The sequence below is a fragment of the Archocentrus centrarchus genome, chromosome 13 (genome assembly GCF_007364275.1).
Source record: "Archocentrus centrarchus isolate MPI-CPG fArcCen1 chromosome 13, fArcCen1, whole genome shotgun sequence".
NCBI lineage: Eukaryota > Metazoa > Chordata > Actinopteri > Cichliformes > Cichlidae > Archocentrus > Archocentrus centrarchus.
In genome coordinates, this window is record NC_044358.1 from 40492723 (window position 1) to 40514248 (window position 21526).

The 21526-nt window shown below is 40.5% G+C and overlaps 1 protein-coding gene across 4 annotated transcripts in view; it reads right to left on the reverse strand.

Moving 5' to 3' along the window:
• Nucleotides 1-21526, reverse strand: part of LOC115791249 (SPRY domain-containing SOCS box protein 4) — a 45231-nt gene that overhangs the window by 6963 nt on the left and 16742 nt on the right. For 3 of the 4 annotated variants that reach the window (XR_004020853.1, XM_030745416.1, XM_030745415.1), the window contains exon 3: nucleotides 8761-9633. Coding sequence is in view for 3 of the 4 variants with exons in the window: in XM_030745416.1 (XP_030601276.1) it covers nucleotides 8761-9469 (709 nt within the window). In the remaining variant the exon portion in view is untranslated. Of the gene's footprint in view, nucleotides 1-2429; nucleotides 2452-8760; nucleotides 9634-21526 lie in introns of all 4 variants that reach the window. The other variant, XM_030745418.1, reaches the window with a different exon arrangement.

Genomic DNA, 21526 nt, shown 5'->3' on the forward strand with positions numbered 1-21526 from the left:
TGTGCAGACATTTGGGACACAAGCTCATTTGGGAATCTTAAGGATGATGATTAACGCCACAATTACATTTTAACTACTGTAGTGCTACTGTTGTTATAAAGCCTGTGTGCCTATTTTACATATACATACTGATTTTGAAAATACTGATACATTTTCAAAAGAGTCTTTGTTTCAGTCTGTTCAGGGTGTTCAGTTCTATTAACTAAAGGTAACAGACCAACTGTATAAGCGCTGCCCTGAATCTAATTTTGGGGTTTCCAGAGTGCAATAACTAATTGAAGCTTCACCAAATGAGTGAGAACGCGTGTCTGGATATATGTGCTGTGATTTCAGCTACATTTGCATGTAAAATCTTCATTTCTATTAAATAAATAAAAAAAAAAAATGAAAAAAGCAACTCCATCACCATCTGAATCTTCAATGATCACTAATTAAGCGAATAAGAAGCACAATGCTGGTCTTTCTTGAAAATAATCTGCTAAAAGGGGTAGCAAAAGTGTCTGGGAGAAAAAAAAAATCCCAAACAAACAACAATGAATTAGCAAGAAAGGGTTGAATTAAAGCATGATGATCAAAAGGAGGTCAGATGGACAAACCGAGAAGCTTTTCATGCATTTGAGGAGGCCGTTATTCCTCAGAGCAGAATTATATTTGGAAAGGGGTTTTACCAACTTATGAAAACAGCAGCAGATTTTGATTAACCGCTTTAAAATATCATCCAAGAAATCAATTTGCATTTTATTTTGATCTGTTCTAACGAAAGCGCTTGTGACAATTCACGTGTTACTTTCAAAGAAAATAACGACATACTGCATATCGCCATTCAACCCCAAAAATACAGCAGACTGGTTCAGCAGCATGCATGTCATATTTCACATGCAAACTGTTATTCAGAACCTATGCCAGTTCCTTTGGAAGCATCTCAGTCAGCTTAAAAGTGGAGCTCTGTACAGATTCTTTATCTTTCCTCCTGCTTCCAGTCTGTCGTGTAACTGTCTAAGTGCGTGCTCTCCCTTTCACCTCCCGCACTCATGTCTTTTTTGGAATGGCCGGAGACTGGTCTGACAGATTTATGACTCACTAAAGAGAAGATGGAGTATGGCAAAGCGTGGTTAAGGACGAATGAGCACCTGATGCACTAGTTGGACTAAAGAGGCCCGCAGGCTGGCAGGCACCCACACCCACCTAACACTTAAACGAGAAAGTGTAGGAAGGGGAGGTGAGTTTTGAGATGGCGGCACGTCCGTTTGTCTGGCCTCACTCAGGTGCGACGGCTTGTAGGTAACTGCTGATGGTTCCCTTCCTTCCATTTTCACATGTGCAGCCCACTAATTTTATCTGCAGACACCAGCTCACTAAAAGAGACGGCCTAGTTATGTCTTACTTAGAAATTAGGGCTTAGGTAGGTCCATCTTTTTAGCACGTGCTCCAATTTAGTGATCCTTGAATTCCACCCACTTTTCCCTGCCTTCCTTCAAAATGACAGATGTAGTGAGGTAACAGGCTCCCAGCCATGCTTATCCAATACATTAGCATAAAACTGTTGAGGTTGTCAGACCTAGTTTTAAAATGATGGGTGCATGTGTCTAAATAAATATCCCTTAAGGTGCTCGAACAGCTCCGTGCTCAAAATGAGGGGGAAAAGGAGCCAAAGAACATATCCAGGAATGGACAGAACCAGATGACCTGAGTGGGTGACTTAAAAAAAAGAAAACTGGGGTAAAACAGTCACTCTGTACCTAATTGGAATGCAGGTGTCCAAACTGAATGGTCCACTCAGAATCAAAATCAAAGCTGAACTAATCATATCATTAATGGAAAGATTTCTTATTCGCTTCTGACTTCCTGTTTCTTTGCACCACCAAACTAATGAGTTCCACACAATCAACTGCTGTCAATTTAGTTTCTGCTTTCTGCTCCTCATGGTGGCGTGTCTCTGCTCAGGAAATGCAGGACAATGAGAGCATTATGCAAACCACTAAAAGTAACCAATAGCTGACCCCGCATGCACACACGCACGCACACACACACACACACACACACACACACACACCTAAAATAGGCATACAAACATTTGATTTAAAAATATATGGTTTCATAGCTGGGGTTGCCCAACTCTTATTTAAAAAAATAAAATAAAATAAAAATTTTTAAATTAAATTTTTATCAGTTTTAAAGTTTCACCCCCCCCCCCCCCACACACAGATCCAATCCAGAGGTGCTTTTCTTTCCCTGTTCTTCATCTTAAATGGGTTTAGTACAAACAGGTTTGGCTACAATGGGCACATTATCATGGCCAGTCCCTACCAGTTCAAATGCCTCCCACCTGAGCATCTCAGATGTGCCTGAAGAAAAAAAAAAAAAAAGAAAAAAATTCCTGGGAAAGATGCACTTCCTAATAGGGCTTGTGCAAAATGTCAAGTCCTTACTGTGAGTTTTCACTGTACGGACCTGAAATAGGAGAGGAGAAAAAATAAAAATCAAAGGATGAAGGCAGAGGTGTTTAGACGTTTTTCTAAAATCTGATTTTGAGGGGGTCATATTAAAATACCGTTATCTAGAAAACCATTTGCGCTTGGTCCTTCAAATGTTTTTAGGGTAAATATCTGGTACTACACCTCTGAGTATACACTCTCAGGAATGCAGCTCAAGTTAACATATAGCTGTGAAAAAGAAAGGACACCCTTGTACAATTCTAAGGTTTTATATTATATCAATACAATAAAAATAATCTGGTGTTTAACCAGTCAAAATTAGACCTATGAAGATGACTTTATGTCCTGATACGTAAAACTATGGAATTAAAAAGGATGCACTTTTTTCATGACTGTTGAATGACGGATGCTTGAAGTCACACAAAGCACATAATATTCTTTTAGTCCAAATCAGGTGAATAGTTTCACATATAAAGCTGTGATATATTTAAAAAAAAAAATACACACAGACACACAAATTTCTCTAAGAAAATCTGTGATGTCAGAACTTGTTCAGACACCGAATAAAAATACAACTACAGATGAAGAGCAAGTCTATCAGTTCTGCCCCAAAAGATAAAAATGGAAGACCACATTTTAACCCACCAATCCTTATTGATAATATGATAATTTAAATGATTTGTTTGTGTTAATCTGCATAATCTGAGCCTCTGTTAACATCCAGAAATGGGAGACACATTTATTCTTTCTGAGCCAGGATGTAAAGCGAGCAAGCTGAGGGGATTTAAACTGCCAAATAAACACAAACCTAAAACAAAAACCTGCCCAACAATTGAATATATATTTGGGTACAGCCCTAATGTAAAGGCAGAGAATGTAACAGATCCTCAGTAAAGAATCTAAGTCTTGCCAAGAGGGGATCTTCCATGTTGATATTATGACATCTCGTCTCCGTCTGCATTCCCTCCTGACCTGACCTCACCTACCGCCGCTGTCCTAGCTTTACATGTGCAAATGCTTTGCTAAGGTGGTTTTTTTGGACCCTGGTGTAGTGCTCTTTTTGAGCACTGTACCAGATGACTTTTTTTTAACCTAACTTCCCCATGATGTGTTGTTTTCTCCTCCTGCCAAAGGTAGCGCTGCAAGTCGGCTGCATGACCCCAGGACACATATCCCCCCATGTGTGTTGTGTTTTGTGTATTCTTGGATGGTGTTCTGTAACTGCAATTTCCAATGTGTGAACTTGTTCACCCACATGGCAATAAACTCATTCATTCATTCATCTCTAGTGTACATGCAGTCTGCAGGAGACCCCCAACTGTCTTACTCACCATCTCAGTCAAATGTCTAATTGTTGTCACTCATAATAGCCAAATACATACAGCAGTAATTTGAAAACTGTGGTACATAATGTAGTAAATAATGCTAGTTAAAAAAACAAAAACATGTCTTTCAGACTACTGTTCCACTGTTCTGATGCTGATCATGAGTCCTATACTGATGTTTACTTCATTTAAATACCTTGTTTACACCAAAAGAGCTGGACAGAATTAACAGGATTATTTTAGCCCAACATGTTTGACTGACATTTCTATACTAGAGGTGGGACATTTTGATCAACCACAGCATGTCCTTTATAACAAGCATAACAACACTTCCCAAGTCATTTTTCATCCAAAGTAAGTGTTTGCAAGTCAGTGGATGAGCTCAGCCTTAATTTATGCAAGGTCTAAGATTAAGTTACAGCTTGCATCTGTGCTGTGAACATTGCTAACAATGTTGAATGGCAGGCAGGAGGAAGCTATGCCTTTTGCATAGGGTGACCCTTGGCCAACAAAGTAGTGAGCAAGCCGACTATTCAACAATTAGCCACCCACCTATGCACAAAAAAAAGTCAGCTCAACTGTTTCCACAGCAACCTACCGCCACAATTGGGTGTGTAAACACTGAAAGAAAGGATCAGTGTTAAAAGGAAGGGGGAGAAAGATGAAGTGGGGGGGGGGGGGGGGGGGGGGGGGGGGGGGGGGGGGGGATGAAGCACAATGAGAATTGGAGGCAAACTGAGTTCATTTACAAAAGGGGAGGACATGCATGTCAGTAGGATGTGGGAACCCCTTCCTCTTATCTGCTGTAAATGTATTCAGCTCAGCTTGTTGCCATTACCCTGACCGGGGGGGCACTGTGGTGTCATGAGGCCTGGTGTGGTTGATAGAAAGTTAATGATAAAAATCAGTGACGCCACTGTTTTGTGCTTTGAGGTGATAGCCAGTCACAGGTATAAAGAGTGATTATTAAAAAAAAAAATTATATTTTATATTATATAAATATATAAAAATAAAAATAATCATGTCTCAGTAGGTTTGGCTTTCAAGTGCATCTGGAACTGAAGGCCAAAAGAGTTTAGTGTTGAGTGGAAGGCTCTGAGGATGAGAAAACCGCTTTAATGTGGGGTATTAAGGGACAATACAGACAGAAAGGTAAAAGGATACTTATCTCTTCTCGCTTCCCGAGGAGTGAGACGGAGAATAAAGGAGTCTAAGCAGGGGGGAGGAAAAGGGGAAGAAAGGAATGAAAGGACTACAAGACACGTGAAAAACTAAGAACTGAGAAAGTGAATAAGTGAATCCTCCGTGAGAGCTGGGAATAAGGGAGCACTGCCATCTCCAAGCATACATATTGATGCTCCTATTCTTCTCTACATCATAGAAATGTGCCTTATGCCTAATATCATACACTCATCTCCCATGTGCATTCTGCCACAACACAAGCTCTTCTGAACCTTCGTGACTTCCAAACTCAACCGATACACACATACGACATACAGCAGACAAACGTGTAAAGCGAAAATGATTATATTGGTTCATGGATCATTAGTCTATAATTTGGAACATTTAGAATGAAGCAAAAGGAAATAAAAACAAACTGTTTTCCATCTACAAGCTTTATTAGTTTTGCAAAAGAAACAAAAAAAAAACCAAACTTAAAGATCTAAATGATCTAAGAGTTGAACTAACCAATGAGAATCACTAACAATTCACCTGCTGTATAGAAAAGCATCTGTCTCAGAGACCAGTGCAGACTGCTGTACAGTCACTTCCATGCTACACTGACACCTTTGTTTCTGTTTCTCCCACATAGAATATAATTATGCAGGGATATAAAAGCCTTCCCCAGTTTACTTGGAAACTCATTTTAGGATTTCATGTTTTTACATGTTTTTAATTTGTTGCACTGCTATTGTTGCAGTGGGGGAAGTTGTGTGTCAGCTATACGAGGCAAAGACGGCACTCTTGGCATCAATGCTGTTGCAAATTATTTAATTCCATAGTAATTTTTATTAATGATTAGTATTGAATTTTTTTTCCCCCCATACAACCCTAATCACAAAGCACCAATCAAATCAAATGACAAATAACTTGCAAAGGAGCACCGTACGAACAGTACAGTTTGGTGTGACTGTGGGAAACACTGTACAACACACAGTCACACAACCACATCTGGGTATTAGATCTAACTGAGGAGCCAAGTGAACAATTAACAGCCAGGTTTATATCCACAAGACATTCTGTTCATCACAGTGACCCAACTCTGATATCAGATTACATGAGCAAAAGATCAATACAACTGGCTGACAATTTTGTGTTTAATCGAATGTATCGCCATATATTGTGCAATAAAATTGATTTATCAAAATTCCTGTGGGACAGAGAGACTAAAGAAATACCTCAACATTGTTAAGCTCTGTTGTGTTGTACATACTTTTTTTTTTTTAAAGCTCAGACCAGGTCACAAACAAAGCAGCACCTGCTTTGCTCTGGGAGGGAATTTAGAGCAGCTGCATGTTCAGCCCTGAATCCACACATCCAGATCAATCAGCAGGATCTCCCTTCAGAGCAAAGTGGATTCTCAGCATTATCAATGCTACTAGCTGTCCAAATACTTAAAGGTAAAGCCCTTTAAATTTTCAGTTTACAATCCTGTGTATGTCAACTCTGAATCAAACTAGTCAAAGAAAAATTCCATGTCTAATCCTTGCACATGCCCCATCAGGATTTCAACATATTTTTCACACTAGCCAAATCCCACCCTCACACTAAGGTGGGAACACTTTATAATATATAAGCAACAAGTGTGATCATCATAATATACGACAGATGTACTGTAATGTGTTTTTGTTCACACAGCCACCCTTAACCTGAAGTTTCTCACTATTCAAGGCTAGACACTTAACTCAGAGGCACACTGGGAAATGCTCCAGAACTCCTCCTCAACTGTCTGCTGTCCACACATGGCTCACAGCCACGGACACGGCGTCCGTGCCACACTGTTGGCAACGCCCCCAGCCTGCTTTGGGTCTTTGTGCAACATGCAGGCAGGAGCTGGAGGGTTGACTGAGGGCTATTATGCAATCTGTGCTGACTCCACTCGCATGGTTGGGGAATGACGAATTTCAATAGAAAAGAGCGACAGGCCACAGAGAAATACTGAGAAGGGCAAGTCAACACACACACACACACACACACACACACACACACACACACACACACCCTATGTTAAATTCGAGACAGTGGTGAAAAAGATACTCTTACAGAGCTGGATACAGCTCATGTTTTGCTTGCTGTGTGTCTGATGATTGGAGGACGGTATGAAAGTGCTACAAATGAAGGACAAAATATGAATTTTAGAACAGCGATGTCTCACAGCTACTTCCTATTGGTAAACAAAGCAGCAGTCCCTCCTATTGTGGGCTTTTTAATAGATTAGTGCAGACAGAAACGCACAATGAATTTCCAACCTCCTCAAACCATACCATCCTGAGAGACAACAAGTCATAAGTACTTGGAAATGATCCACACCATTGCCACTTGTTCAATCCTCCATATCACTTGTGCATTAGATATTAAAGGTATCGTTTCAGTCACAGAGAGGATTACATGACTGACTTCTCCAGAGGGTTGGGAGTTTGGTGAAGGCTGCCAAAATGAGTCAGTCGCATGAAACAGACTTGCCATCTCCAAAACAAGTGTGCTTTGTATACAACTAGTCACACATAAGGCTGGTCTCATGACTGAATAAACATGCCTTTCGTAGAATTGCTCCCTCTTCCTCCTCCCTCCGTTTCACTGGACTCCAAGATGTTCAGCACAAGTCTATCCTGATTTTCAGTCATCAACATTACATATATCCACAGTGTGAAAATTTGCCCAACGCATCTGCCTCTCCAACATTTCTGCAGTGATGCAATCAGCAAAACTAAAGCAGACACTAGGCAGAGAGCTATGAGTTATGTGCTTTAAACACAGACAAAGTTATTACAATTCCACACATATATGAAACGCAAATCTGCGTGTGCATGCAGACTACAAATTAAGTTCAAGTAGGTATCAGCACAGCAGTGCACGGGCATAACCTTAAAAGCTGCATGAGCTCCAGTAAGTGAAGATTATGCTAAACTTAAACGAGAATTAAGCAGAAAAGTTGAGAAATGCATGAGAACTGTGGGTGAACTTGTTCACCCACATGGCAATAAAACTTCATTCATTCATTCATTCAGAAATCGAAGAGGAGCATAAAATTCAAGACACTTAACCAGTTCCTGTCTCACTTTGGAAAGTGCTCCTTTAAATGCTACATAGCATGTTTCAATAAGTTATATGGTACTAAAGCACAACACTGCTGAGCTTTTGTGCTGTATTACTATACTGTATTCTTCTAAAAGAGCAGAAGGTAAAAGCAGATGCTGGAGATCAGTGAAGACATTTAAGAGAATGCAAAGAAATGATACGTTCCCTTCATATCTCGTGATGCTTATCTTTCATCTCTCTATGCTTTGCCCTCACCCACCAATCAGTCACAGCAGAAAGGTGCCACCCCGCCCGAGTCTAGTTCTACTGGAGCCTTCATCATATTAAAAAGGGAGTCATTTCTTACCACAGTCACTTAGTGCTTGATTGTGAACCCCAACAAGCCAACAGTCTAATACTGTAGGGCGTTTATACCTTACAATATAAAGCACCTTTAGATGACTGTTGTTGTGAACTGGTGCAACGCTGAGAAAGTTTTTTTTTTTTTTTTTTTTTCTGAGTTCAACCAAACCTTTTGTGCCAAACTGTAAGACAAATATCAAATCAAAATTAAAGAATAAAATAACTAAAGTACCAGTGCAAAACTAAAGTACCTCCCCCAGTTATGATTCTCTTTTCACAGATGCTTGTTAAACATTACACTGTTGTGTGTGTGTGTGTGTGTGTGTGTGTGTGTGTGTGTGTGTGTGTGTGTGTGTGTGTGTGTGTGTGTGTGTGTGTGTGTACAGTGTTGTACTTACGATCTAGTCCATTAATGTAGCGAATCGACACTTCACAGTGCCCCCACACAGCACTGACAATAGGATACAGTCTCTTGCCCTTCAGCCCCCTGAAAGCCACTCCTAGGTACTGTCCGTCTACCATGAAGCTCAGTGTGCCCTCGTCCATATCTAGTATCACTGTCAGACAGTCTGGAAGCACAAAAGATTCATCTGGCTCCAGGAAAGAAGGATATGTGGGTGCTGATGTGGAAACAGGCCGGTTCTTCCCATCATGGTAGAGTCTGTTGCGACCCAGGTCCCAGCCCCAGGACTCAGAGTCTGAGCCCACCAGGGCTGTGTAGCCCACAGAGTGTAGAGGTGCTTCAGCAGTGGCCACTCCCACAACAGCATGGGTGCCTCTTTGTCTGGCAGGCCAATGAATCCTCCATACGTGGAGGCCCCTGGTGTATCCCACCTTACCTCGGATGCAGTCTGTGCTCTGTGCTACAGGGTGTCTGTGGAACGTCTGCTTGTCATCCTCCTTAACAAAGACGTTGAGTGATCGGTCATCAGGGTTCCAGGCGTGCTGAAGCTGAGTCTCTGGGCTTGCAGGGGGCATGTCCAGCAGTAAGTCTAGCCGAGGGGGCCGACAGAAATCTGGGCCCCGCAGCTCACGTCGAACAGGCCTGTACGATGGCTCTCCACGTACATCGACTGACTTGATGGTTCCAGAGATCTTTTGGCCCATGGCTGGGAAGGTCCAAGGGAGGAAGGGACAAAGGGGAGGGAAATGGATGGACCAAGGGTGATAATGAGGGGCCGGTAGATCCTGACGTTACCTCATGGGCGCAATGGTAATGCTGTGAGTCCTGGTTGGAAAGGTACTGTCTTCAACCAGGGGAAACAACACTCCTGAAACGTACACAAAATAAGACAATTTAAAATTGTGAACCTATTATATTCATTTTCAGCTCCATATTTTTAGCCTTTGGCTCCAAGCAGCTGTTACTGTTACGAGCAGTTTCGCCTCTTTTGAGCCAAATTTCTCTTGATACAGCTTTAAAGCTGATACGGGTGACTTGCACATTCAGTATATTGCTTGGCTACCTTTTGACTCCTTTTGAAACATGTCTGCTGCAGCACTGAGGCTTAACTTTTACTTTGAAGGCAAACTGTATCCATTTCTAGTTTGTGTCATACTTTGTCAAGTTTTACTACTGCTGGGCCTAACAAATAGCAAGTATTTACAGACAAACATGAAAAACCACAGGCAATAGTAGAAATCTGTTAGCAAACAAAGCAATCAATTAAGCAATGTGTACATGACATTATGTGAGAAACCTCAATAGGAACTCTAAAAGTGAACAGAAGTCCGTTCATCAATTCATCTCTCTAAAGTGATTTGACATTTGAGTGACATTTCAGTTACACATGTGTAAATGTTTCTCTTTGCCACTTGATACTTTGATAGTCATTTGTACGCTGTGTACTGAGCTTGCAACAGTCTAGACATGCGAGTTGTCCCTTTACACTAATAGCCAACAAGCTAAGATGAAGCTATCTGGTTCGTGGACTACTCTACTTACAACACCCTGGAGAAAAAGTTTAAATGGTAAAACATCACATGCTCGAGAGCTCACAGCCTTTTTGATCGTAAAAATTCTGTGAACAACCATCTAAGAACTCAATTTTAAACAGAAAGAGGGAGGAATTGATGAAACTTGCTGATTTCCTGTGAAATCGTGCAGGATGCACTCCCTCTTAGCCAATTCTTCCTTCACAAAGCAAACAAATGTGATGTAATTCATATTTTATAAGCCTGTAAAAGAATGTAACATGCTGAGCTTTCCCAGCAAGCAGACTGAATGCCCTAAGCTACTTCTAAACACAGGTGCAGCATTTCCCTGAATGACCTAGCTGTTTCAAATCTGTTGCACTGGCATTGCTCCATCTTCTCTCCATTTTCTGTATGCAGTCACTCCAAGTTTCAGTATTTATTTAAAAAACAAAGAAAAACATAGATGGCATTCATCAGGGGCAAGATTTAACAAGTTCCAAATAAGTATTACACAAACACCTCCCAGTCACAAAAACAAATCAAAGTCTCAATGTTTCCTGGGTTGACAAACATAAGCACATTGACGAAGACTAAAAAATATTTCCAGTACATTCATTTTTTTTTCCAGTTCGTTTGCGAGTGTAGGGTGCTGCTGTGGCGGGTGCTGCGGGAGAATGGGGTGTCTGGCTCACTGTTGTCGCCCATTCAGTCCCTGTACAACTGCAGCGAGAGCTTGGTCTGTATTGCCAGCTGTAAGTCGGACTTGTTTCCTGTGGGTGTTGGACTTCACCAGGGCTGCCCTTTTTCACCGATTCTGTTCATAATTTTTATGGAAAGAATTTCTAGGCATAGCCAAGTGGCAGAAGGCTTCCGGCTTGGTGGCCTCAGAATCTTGTCGCCACTTTTTGCGGATGATGCGGTCCTGTTGGCTTCATCAGGTGGTGGTCACCAGGTCACAATGGAACGGCTCGCAATGTGAAGCGGCTGGCATGTGAATTAGCACCTCTGAGACCATGGCCCTCAGCTCAGAGTAGAACCGCTGCTCCTCCACATTGTAAGGAGCCAGTTGAGGTGGTTCGAGCATTTGACTAGGATGCTTCCTGAGCACCTCTTGGGTGAGGTTTTCCAGGTATGTCCTAACCGCGAGGTTAGGACATACTGGAGACATGCTGGAGAGGTATCTCTCGGCTGGCCTGGGAACGCCTTGCAGCCATACATATTTGTTTAAGTTGCATGCTGAACAAAATATCGTGATTAAAATGACTCTAAAAATGACTCCCTAGCATCCTGAGTGTTACTGGAAGCCATGGTAATGCCATCTAGATTAAGTATCTCACCATATTTATGATTTTTAGGACCCAGTACAGTCTGAATTTAGAAGCAGGAACTTAGGGGTCATCGAGGCCTTTACGTCTTTAAGAAATTTCTGTAGTTTAGTTGATTTGTATCATCTGGCTTCAAGGATGAATAAAGTTCAGTATCATCTGCATATCAGTGAAAATGTATGCCATGTTTTCTAGTAATACTGCCTAAGGGAAGCATGTATAATGTAAAAAGCACTGGTCCCAGCACTGAACCTTGTGGAACTGCATGACTAACGTGTGAGAAGATGACGACTATTTACATGCACAAATTGAAGTCTACCAGAAAAATAAATGATTCAAACCAGTGCAGCACAATGGTGCATTCTAATCTCTGTAGTAAAATAATGTGGTCAATGGCACTGAAAGACGTACATAATGGAATGCCGTCTGCTGAAACTGAGTTAAAAGCAGTATCCATAAATTATGGTCAAGATCCAAATAACGTAATGCTTAATTTATTTATTGGCAGGAAGTTGGGGTTGTTAAGTGTCCCTTGAAGGATGTTGGGAGACAGATTAAGATGGTTTGTGGGCTGGTTTTGGATGTATTTTGTCCATGCACATTCTAAATATATCTTGTAGAACAAAGGCTCTCTCTCCTTCAGCTGAACCAAACTATGCAAGTTTTGACTTTTAGGGAAGGGCAAAAGCACACAACCATATAGGAAGGGGGAGAAAAAGAAACAAGAGCATAATTAATGTGTCATCATTTTCAGGTAGATCATTTTATTTTCATCAGTAGAAGCCAAACTGTTAAATTAAAATCTGATTAATTGCCCAGTTTTACAGTGGACCACGATGCAGAGCAAAAAACAAACAAAAAAAAAAAAAAAACAGGAAACATTCTCAAATGTTTTGCCCTTGTGTTTCTTGATAGTGCTTAAATATCACAGTAAATATATTATGAATTGTGGAGATGAAAAGAGAAGTGAGATCAAGAAAAATAAATAAAATGGATTACAGAGTGATGAATGAGCAACGGCTCAGACAACAACCACCACCCACAAGACTGAGCCCCCTCCACATACACATTTACTGGCACACAATTCATTAATAAAACTCCATCATGACTACCAATCCATGAAGAGAAACAAGCTTCCTATTTCCATATTAATTACTTGCAACTAGCAAATGTGTAACATGGAGCCATTTCCGGACAAATGAGGGGTCTATCGTAGGGCTCCAACGATTCATCAAGTAACTCAAATAACTCCATTACAAAAAAATCCATCTTAGTTTTTGCTCCAATGCTTCGTTTAATCCACGACTCTGTAGCACTCAGATGTAACCGTGTAAGCATGAGCATTTCACCCACATTTGCAACTAAAAATAGACCTGCAATAGAACCATATTTAGGAGCATGAGACTGAATAAAAAGTATTACAGCATTAAATGCAAGCAGGTCCCACTTGTCTTTTTTTTTTCTTTCCTCTTTTTTGAGACCTGTTGGCCTTTAGAGCCAATTTGGCTCCAAAGGCCACAAGATTCTGAGACCACCAATATCAGCTCAATCATCATTGAGCTGATATTTATTTATTTATACAACTTTTGAAAAGTAAAAAATTTTAAATGCATCTGTCTTGAACATTCTGTAGACCTTTCAGAAGAATTTGCCAACAAATAAGGAAGTAGGAACGACTCCCCTATTTTTTTTTACCCAAACAATATTTGTGCCAAGTTTCAGAGGATTAGAAATATGACAGAGGAGAATGAATAAAGCAAAAAGTTGCTTAAGCAACTGGACTAAAAGAAAAGATTTTTCTAGATTTTTCAAAAACGGTACTGCATGTTATCGTAGTAACATAAAAATCTTTACTGGGGAAAAATTCATTCATTGCAGCTGTCACATGCTGAATGAATGAAAGAAAGACAGACAGACCCTCACCATAAAGATATAATACTATCAAAACTCTCTGCCTCCTACTAATGCAAGCAAGCCTTCAAAAAAGACAGTAAAGACCATTTTAATTCATGCCTTAATTCAAGTTGTATGTATACCTTATTTATTTTACTGTTACTGTAACAGTAACTGCTGTTATTAATTTTTGAAGTTAAGAAAATGTATTCTTGAAAAACAATGATTTTAATATGGCATGCAAATACAGTGAGCAGTTCAATTTAAAAAGACCTGTCTTTTTTATCTCTTGAATATTTACTATTACTCATTAATAAAAGTATTTCTTATACAATTACTTGATTAATGTGTTTCACAATGTTTCTGTGGATAAAGACGCAATCAGAGGCTATTAACCAAGCGGCATCTGTGAACGTATAACATACATGCAGCATAAAAAGACCTAAGTGCTCATGCACATGTGGATTCAGCAGCAATTTGTCAACTGTCAGTAAGGAAACAATTGAGATATAAGAAAGAACAGAAGGAGGGGGCAGGCCGAAAAACTAAAAAAATATATATATTTATATCTTTAAGATGGCCTTTCAGATTCAAACCAAGAAATTAATTTCTAATGCATTAAGTGATATGTGCAGATATCTGCAGTTTAAGCACAGCAAACACTGGATCATACACTCAATTCTAAATTCAATCAATTCAATCAAGTCAATCTGATTTTGGGAATCCAAAGCAGTCTAGGTTTGAGTCAAAGTCTATCACATTAATCATCATACTAATGTGTGAGTTTTTGAGTATGACTGCTAGTCAAGTGAGAAGTTAGATGAAGCAGCCTAAAATGACAACAGACACACATTTTAAAAAAATAAATAAATTATCCTCATATGTCCTGCAAAGCTGATTTAAAAAAAAAAAATGGATTAATGTGATCAAATAGAAAATCAGAAGCCCATTCTCTTGGATCCTTGTTGCATCAACAATTTAGAATTTAAGCCAGAGGGTGTTTGAGAGTATGACTGGGACGCAGAGAAGGTTCCTGTCAACCTCTCTATACAAAACCCACTGGGAATATCTGAGGTCATCCACACCGAGCTGCTGACAAACTTCAAAATCAGTCCCCCCCCCCCCCCCCCAGTCCATCATGTGTACAGCCCATGCCTTTCTGCGTGAAGACGGTTACTGTTGAAGAGTGTTAGAGTGATAAGAGCCAAGGACTTTATATATTTAAAAAAAAAAAAAAAAAAAAAATGGGGGGGGGGGGGGGGTTTACATGATGGAAAGAACAGATGTGAGAACTGACAGAAAGAAACACCAATGGAGCAGGTCTTTAATGGTTAGCAGCCTGATAAAAGTATGAATGGAGGAGATGTGGTGTCTTATCCAGCACCTCTTCAGATTAACAGTGTTTAGTTTAGTGGGGGGGAAAAAACAAAAAAAGAAAAAACAAAAAAAAAAAAAAAAAAAAAAACAGACCTTAACATACTTCAGTGAGTTTTCATCAGCTCTGAGCGTACAGAAGATCAGATGCGAAAAGGAGCCGGCGCTGCTTAAGATGCAGCTGGACCAGAAACCATGCCACAAATTTGTTATCTCACACAAGGGAAGCAGTGGCATGGAGAAGGCCGCTGGTAGCATGACAACCACTGTTAGCATATCAAACATACACAGCCGGTCTTAACGCAAGCAACCTCCACCAAATGCACAGACTCAAGCGTGTCCAGCTTAAGGACGCATTCATGCACTTTAGTATTGCAGGGACTTTGAAGTAGAAAACTCAAATCCACAAACACCATTATCTGCACGCTGGCTTTGAAACATCAGCTGCAGGCGATCATGACATGGGTCTGAACATGTATGAACAGTGACTCATATTTGCCATCAGTATCTATCACGTGGCTAATACACAGGCAGAAGGACAGCTTACTGATGGTAACTCTTACAGATAAAAGCTGGACTTGCAAATTTGAGCCACTTCATATTTGGAAACTGATCTAAGACAGCATTGTCCTGCATAATATGTAATTAGAAATATAAACAACTACAAAAACAGGGATTTTAGGCACTTTATTACTATGAACGTGTCCGAAAACATCTTTTGTTCCCATTTCTTTAGGTGAAGCCACTGTTTTCCGAAGCCTTATTAGAAATGGAAGCCATTCTAAAGGAATGGAAACCGGGAGAAAAGGCTTAAGCCAAATTACACAAGAACTGGACTGAGGAGAAAATAAAATAGAATCAGTGGCAGCAGGTCTTAAGGAGTGATTAATCCAAGTTTGAAATTTTTTTTGGTTCAAATCTTCAACATGTATGGAGGAGGTCAGAAGAGAGGTACAACAGTGAGTGTCATCTCGACAGACAAAAAAAACAGAACAAAAAAGGTAGCCAACATCCAAAGAAGAGCTTTGAATGTGCTTCAAGAACCCTGGAAAACTATTCCTGAAGTCTCATCACCCATACTCCACATCCTCCTTACCCACGTGGCCACAACATACAGCATGCTTTACAATCTCCTCCTCTGTTGAGGATTTCTGAAACATGAAAAGGCCACAGCTTGTTTGTTTCAGTACATTTTTCAAACAGAGCTGCACAGGTAGATGATGCAAGATAACATTTTGAGGTTAGACATCAAACAAGGTACAAAATGTATGAGATTCTTCTGATGTTTGAAATAAATTCAAACATTGTGTTTAGCTGCAGTATACGAGCAAGTTAGAAAGTTTTGTGACGTCCACAATTGATTCTGCATTTTAAATCTTTAATTCAATCGTCTGCCAAAGGGTCAGAGGCAGATCTTTGTCTGCTAGATCTCACCTGTGATCTTGGTTTGCTGAGTAATACAGACCATCCAAACACTTTATTAGCCATAACTGGTAGGTGTGCACTCCCTTTCATCCAAATATTGTGGCTTCAAATCCCAACACAGCACCAAAGTTTCAGCACAATACAGAATCATGTAACCAGTGGGTGATGTCACAGCGGTTATGCCCATCATTTTTCATCTATGAGTCTATTAAGTAGAACTAATGATTTTTTCCTCTCACAATTGCCATGTGTACGATTTGTTTTTGTGGTGATGGCGGGCTGGATAAAGAGGTAAAGAAGGTTTACAGTTACCCTACTGTAAATACAATAAAAGCAAAACATGCTCATCTGTCTAAAACTAAAGGGGGATAAATGTCGACTCAGATGTTTAAGTTTGATGGCAGGTAAGCTAATCGGGGCCTTGGACCGTATAGAAAAGATAAACTGATGTTATCCACAAGTTTCAGAAGTCCAAACTTCCAAATATGGAAGTTTATTTTCCATATTTAGACAAGAGGGTGGATATTGTCAGCTAACATTAGCGAAATGCATCCATAAACTATCCATAAAAGACACAAAGACAAATGTCAATCAGTGCCAGAAACCAAAACAATTTCACTCACCAAAATTAAAGCACAGACTTCTTGGATGGGCCGTACCACGGGGCAGCCTATATTATTTGCCACATAATTCCATTAAAAATGCTCCAATAGGAAACGATACCACAGCTAGTCGAGAGGTCTGGTACGGTGGCTTGAATTACCAGAGTAATTAATTACCACAGTAAGGCCTAGCAGACAGCTACAGGCTACACCTCCCTGTGTCAGTCAAAACTGTAACAAGATTGTTTCCTTTTATATGGAAAAAAAAAAAATTAGGTGGCAGGCATAAAATTTTACAGTTTTATTTCATTCACTGACACTTTTTTTAGCAAAATGCTGATACCCTCAAACCACTGCAGCACACAGTCAAGAAGACTTCAGCACAGGATGAGCCTCACAGCAGCCTAGCCAACACAGAGATGGGGAAACCAGCAACAAAGTCACAGACTAAAGGGAGCACAAATAAGAGGTCAACAGACAGAAGTAGCCTGTAATTATGGGAAGAGACATCTTACCATGAAAGCATTTCTATGAACAGTCAGGCGGCTCTCACACAGCAATGTGAGCACGCAATCACAGCAGCCAAGTAGAAGAGTGGGAATAGTTGCTCCTCAGTCTGTAGTCCAAAATGAGGTCAGCACACAGTCAACAGCCAGACGAGTGTGGGACAGGGCAGAGACAGACAAGAGGAGTGAGTGTGTGTATTTCGGTAAGTCTACGAGTTCCTGCTTGCGAGGCGAGGATAGGGGGAAGGAAAGAAAGAAAAGAAAAGAAAAAAAAAATAGAAAACAGTTTGGCTCCAGTTCCCAGCTAAGACAGGAAAACAGCTGCTGGAGGGAGGAGGGAGGGAGACGTGTGGGGCTTAGTGTGGAGTACGTTCAAAGTCTTTCCCAAGAAGTTTAAAAAAGACACCCACTCGACCACAGATGCACTTACTGTATTCCAGTAGAAGAAAGGATGGTGGAAAGAAATGTGGGCACACATACACACAGTTATCCCTCATTTGCTGATTAACAGCTCATTTCCACTTTGCTGAACCGGATTGAGCCTGCAGACTGCTGTGGAGCTGAACCAATAATGACAGCTGCTACCAAGCTTTAGTTTTGCATTTTATTGAAATATTACACTTGTCTCTGGACAATAAAGTTGTAAATGTTAAGACTACAAAACTTGCAAACATTAGATAACATTTTAAGATAAAAATACGCACCGCAATATCTATTAGAGCAAGCCCCAAGCAGTGACTTCCAAGAACCCAACAGCGAGTTAGATTCAGATACATAAAATTACCTGACGTCTCCATCTGATCTCTGGAGTGCTTCTGCTGCTTTTGGACTCACGTCTGACAACTGACTACAACAGACATCAAGCAGACTGCGTGAAAGCGCAGAAAAAGTGATTTCTGGAATTACCACAAACTCACATTTCACCGATTTTCCTCTCAACATGGAGCCTCTGTTTGTTTGTTATTCTGTGCATTGTTACAGCTTAACTGTATATTGGCACTTGTTCCAAGTTGAAAGTAAATGCACCTTTGCCTCTGTTCATTTATACCTATATACCTACATGCACAGTCATGCAAAATCTCACTACTGTTATTGTACAATACTGAATACCAATAACCACATTTACTTAAGAACCTGGGGGTTTGTGCATCTCAGGCATTTGCTATTCCTCACAATGAGAACAGTCACATCTATGCATACACTCTCTTCATCTTTGAAAACTTCCCCTGACTGAATAAAATAAACCAGTGTGCGTTTTTGACAACACAACAAAACAACTCTTTAAACTCCAGCAGGTCACCACATGAGGCTAACTTGTTAGAATAAATTAAAACACACACACACACACACACACACACACACACACACACACTTTACCTTGAATAAAACATAAATCCTTAAATGTCCAGGTCATGGTGCTACAAGTACTGAGGAAACCATCAAATATAAAGCTTGCATTTCTTGACTGCCAGATGAGGTGGGGGGGGGGGTTTAATGTTTTCACTACACTGTTATAGGGATGGGTTTCTGTTTTGCACCAGTATCCTTTTTTTGTTTTCCTACAGCTGAAGAGGACCCCGTATGCTTTTCCTCCTTTTCTGTCATACGCGCTCAGCCACTTTATCAGGTGCTAGAACTGAGTAGTATTTAATTCTTCATGGCACAGATTCAACCAAGTGATGGAAACATTCCTCAGAAATTTTGCTCCATATTGACAGGATAGTATCACACATTTGCTGCAGATTTGTCAGCTGCACATCTATGATGTGAGTCTCCCGTTCCACTACATCTCAAAGCTGCTCTATTTGACTGAGATCTGGTAATTGGAGAGCATTTGCGTACAGTGAACTCACTCTTCAAGAAACCAGTTTGAAATGATTTGAGCTTTGTTGTACGGTGTGTTATCCTGCTGGAAGCAGCTATTAGAAGATGGGTATGTGTGATCACAAAGGGATACTTATGCTCAGCAACAATACTCAAGTAGGCTGTGGCCTTTAAACTATGCTCAAGGGAGCCAAAGTATGCCAAGGAAATACCCCCCACACCATTACACCATCAGCAGCAGCATGAACCATGGATACAAGGCAGGATGGATTCATGCTTTCATGTCATTTATGCCAAATTCTGACCCTACAAATGTTGCAGCAGAGGCTCGAGACCAAAAAATTAAAATATGTAGTTGGAATTGAGTGTAATACCTGCCCCTTTAACTAGACAGACTTATTCCCTGCCTTTTATAAATGCATTTCTCTAAGACTTCAAGCCTGTAAAGTTAGGCTCAGATTTCAATGTGGCGTTTACCATGTCTATTTACATTAAGCTGACTCTTTCCTCCACTTCTCCTCAGTTCTGACACCATCCCCCGCTCTCTACCTATATATCATGCCTCTCTTCCTCTCATCTTTCTCCCCTGGGAGACAAGAAAGCCCTCCTCTCACTCCCCCCCGACAAACACGCAACAGCATTCCTCACTGCCTGCTTTTAGTCTTCTGCAGGATTCTGCATACATTAACACAATACCACTTGGCTCAAAAATCACACCGAAGCCTTCACTTTCTAAAAACAAATCAATAAAAATGCACACTCACCACATTCATAACATATTCAACAACACCCACGCTTAAGGCTGCCGGCGCTTGCCGTGGAACCACCTTGTTTTGACGTGCCCTTGTGTATAGACGAGTGCGTAGCAAGATGTTGCACATTCAAGTAGAGATCAACGAGGGTGGGCCAGAACTACACTCGATCGGCATCCGCTTTTGATTTAAGGGCGCAAATTATTATGGGAGTGAATATAACTTTGTTCTCTCATCAGTGGCAATATTAAGAACTGACAGCGGGCAGGCATGGTTTGGGGGAAACTGGCAAGTCAAACAAAATTAAGACAAGTGAAGTCGATGAATGTATGGAAAGAAGTAAGGGAAAAAGTGGATGTGTAAACACAAAGGAAAACCCAGCGCACAGAGCTGTGCACTTCCAAATCAGAATTACTAAAAAAATGTTTTAAATCTTTCTTTCCTTTCTTCCGCTAAGAAGGAGATGGAGGACTGTCTAAGATACAGATCAAAGATTCCTGTTGGCAAAGCCAGTGGAATGGTCAATAACAGGCTCACTTGTCCAAAAGATTTCCTACACAGACGCACCCACGAGCCGAGGACGAGTATCAGTTTGCCGTCTTCCCGTCTCTGTTTACCCAGGAAAAGAATCTGCTGGCAACCACGTGCTGGAAGCCGGAGCCAAAGCGACCTCTTTGAGAAAACGAGTTCTTTGTGGACACTGAATTTTCTAGTAAAGCCCCCGCCCCCCCCCAAAAAGGCCTGGAAATCTGGCAGCATCACTCTCATGCATACATAAGCCCTGCATATGCAGAAAAGCCCCTTCAGAGCTAAAATGGTTAGAAAATACATTGCACACATTAAAAATTGGGCAACATAAAGCCAGAGAAAAGACCAGCCATTGTTGGACAATCAATATCCAACTACACCAAACAAGCTCTGACACTATTCTAACTAGCCTGATAGAGGGATGTACTGTGAGTACTCCACTCAGTTAATGTTTAAAAGGAGGGAGAATGACGTGATAGAAAGTCAGTGAGTTCACTTTAAAACCCTGAATCCTGATGAGGAAATTGCAGTTGTAGTGGCAAGTCATGCAGCAGCTGAAAGGCAACACTTGTGCTGGTTTCTGAAATTAGACTATAACATATGTAATATATGTATAATGAGGAAAAAACTAAATGACAGTAAAAGGGATTTTACACCAGTGTATTTTTTATAGAAGACATCGAAGAGGTAAAACATTTTTATAGAGACTAATCAAAACACGCAAAAAAAAAAGAAAAAAAAAAAAAAAAGTTCTCTTTAGCATACACACTGTGTGTTAATGCAGCTACAATCTAAAATCTACGATCTAAATGTAGTTTCTGTGATCGGCCAGTGGAATATGAAACAGTGAGGTTAAGTGCAAAAGAAAATAAAGCACATTTATACACGTTAATAGATTTTTGGTCTTACTATCCAGCCTTAGCCATGACAAATAACACAAAATCCCCCCACCTCCTTACCGTCCATTTATCTACACAGTTATTTCCTTATAGGTGTGACATATGTCACATGGAATATA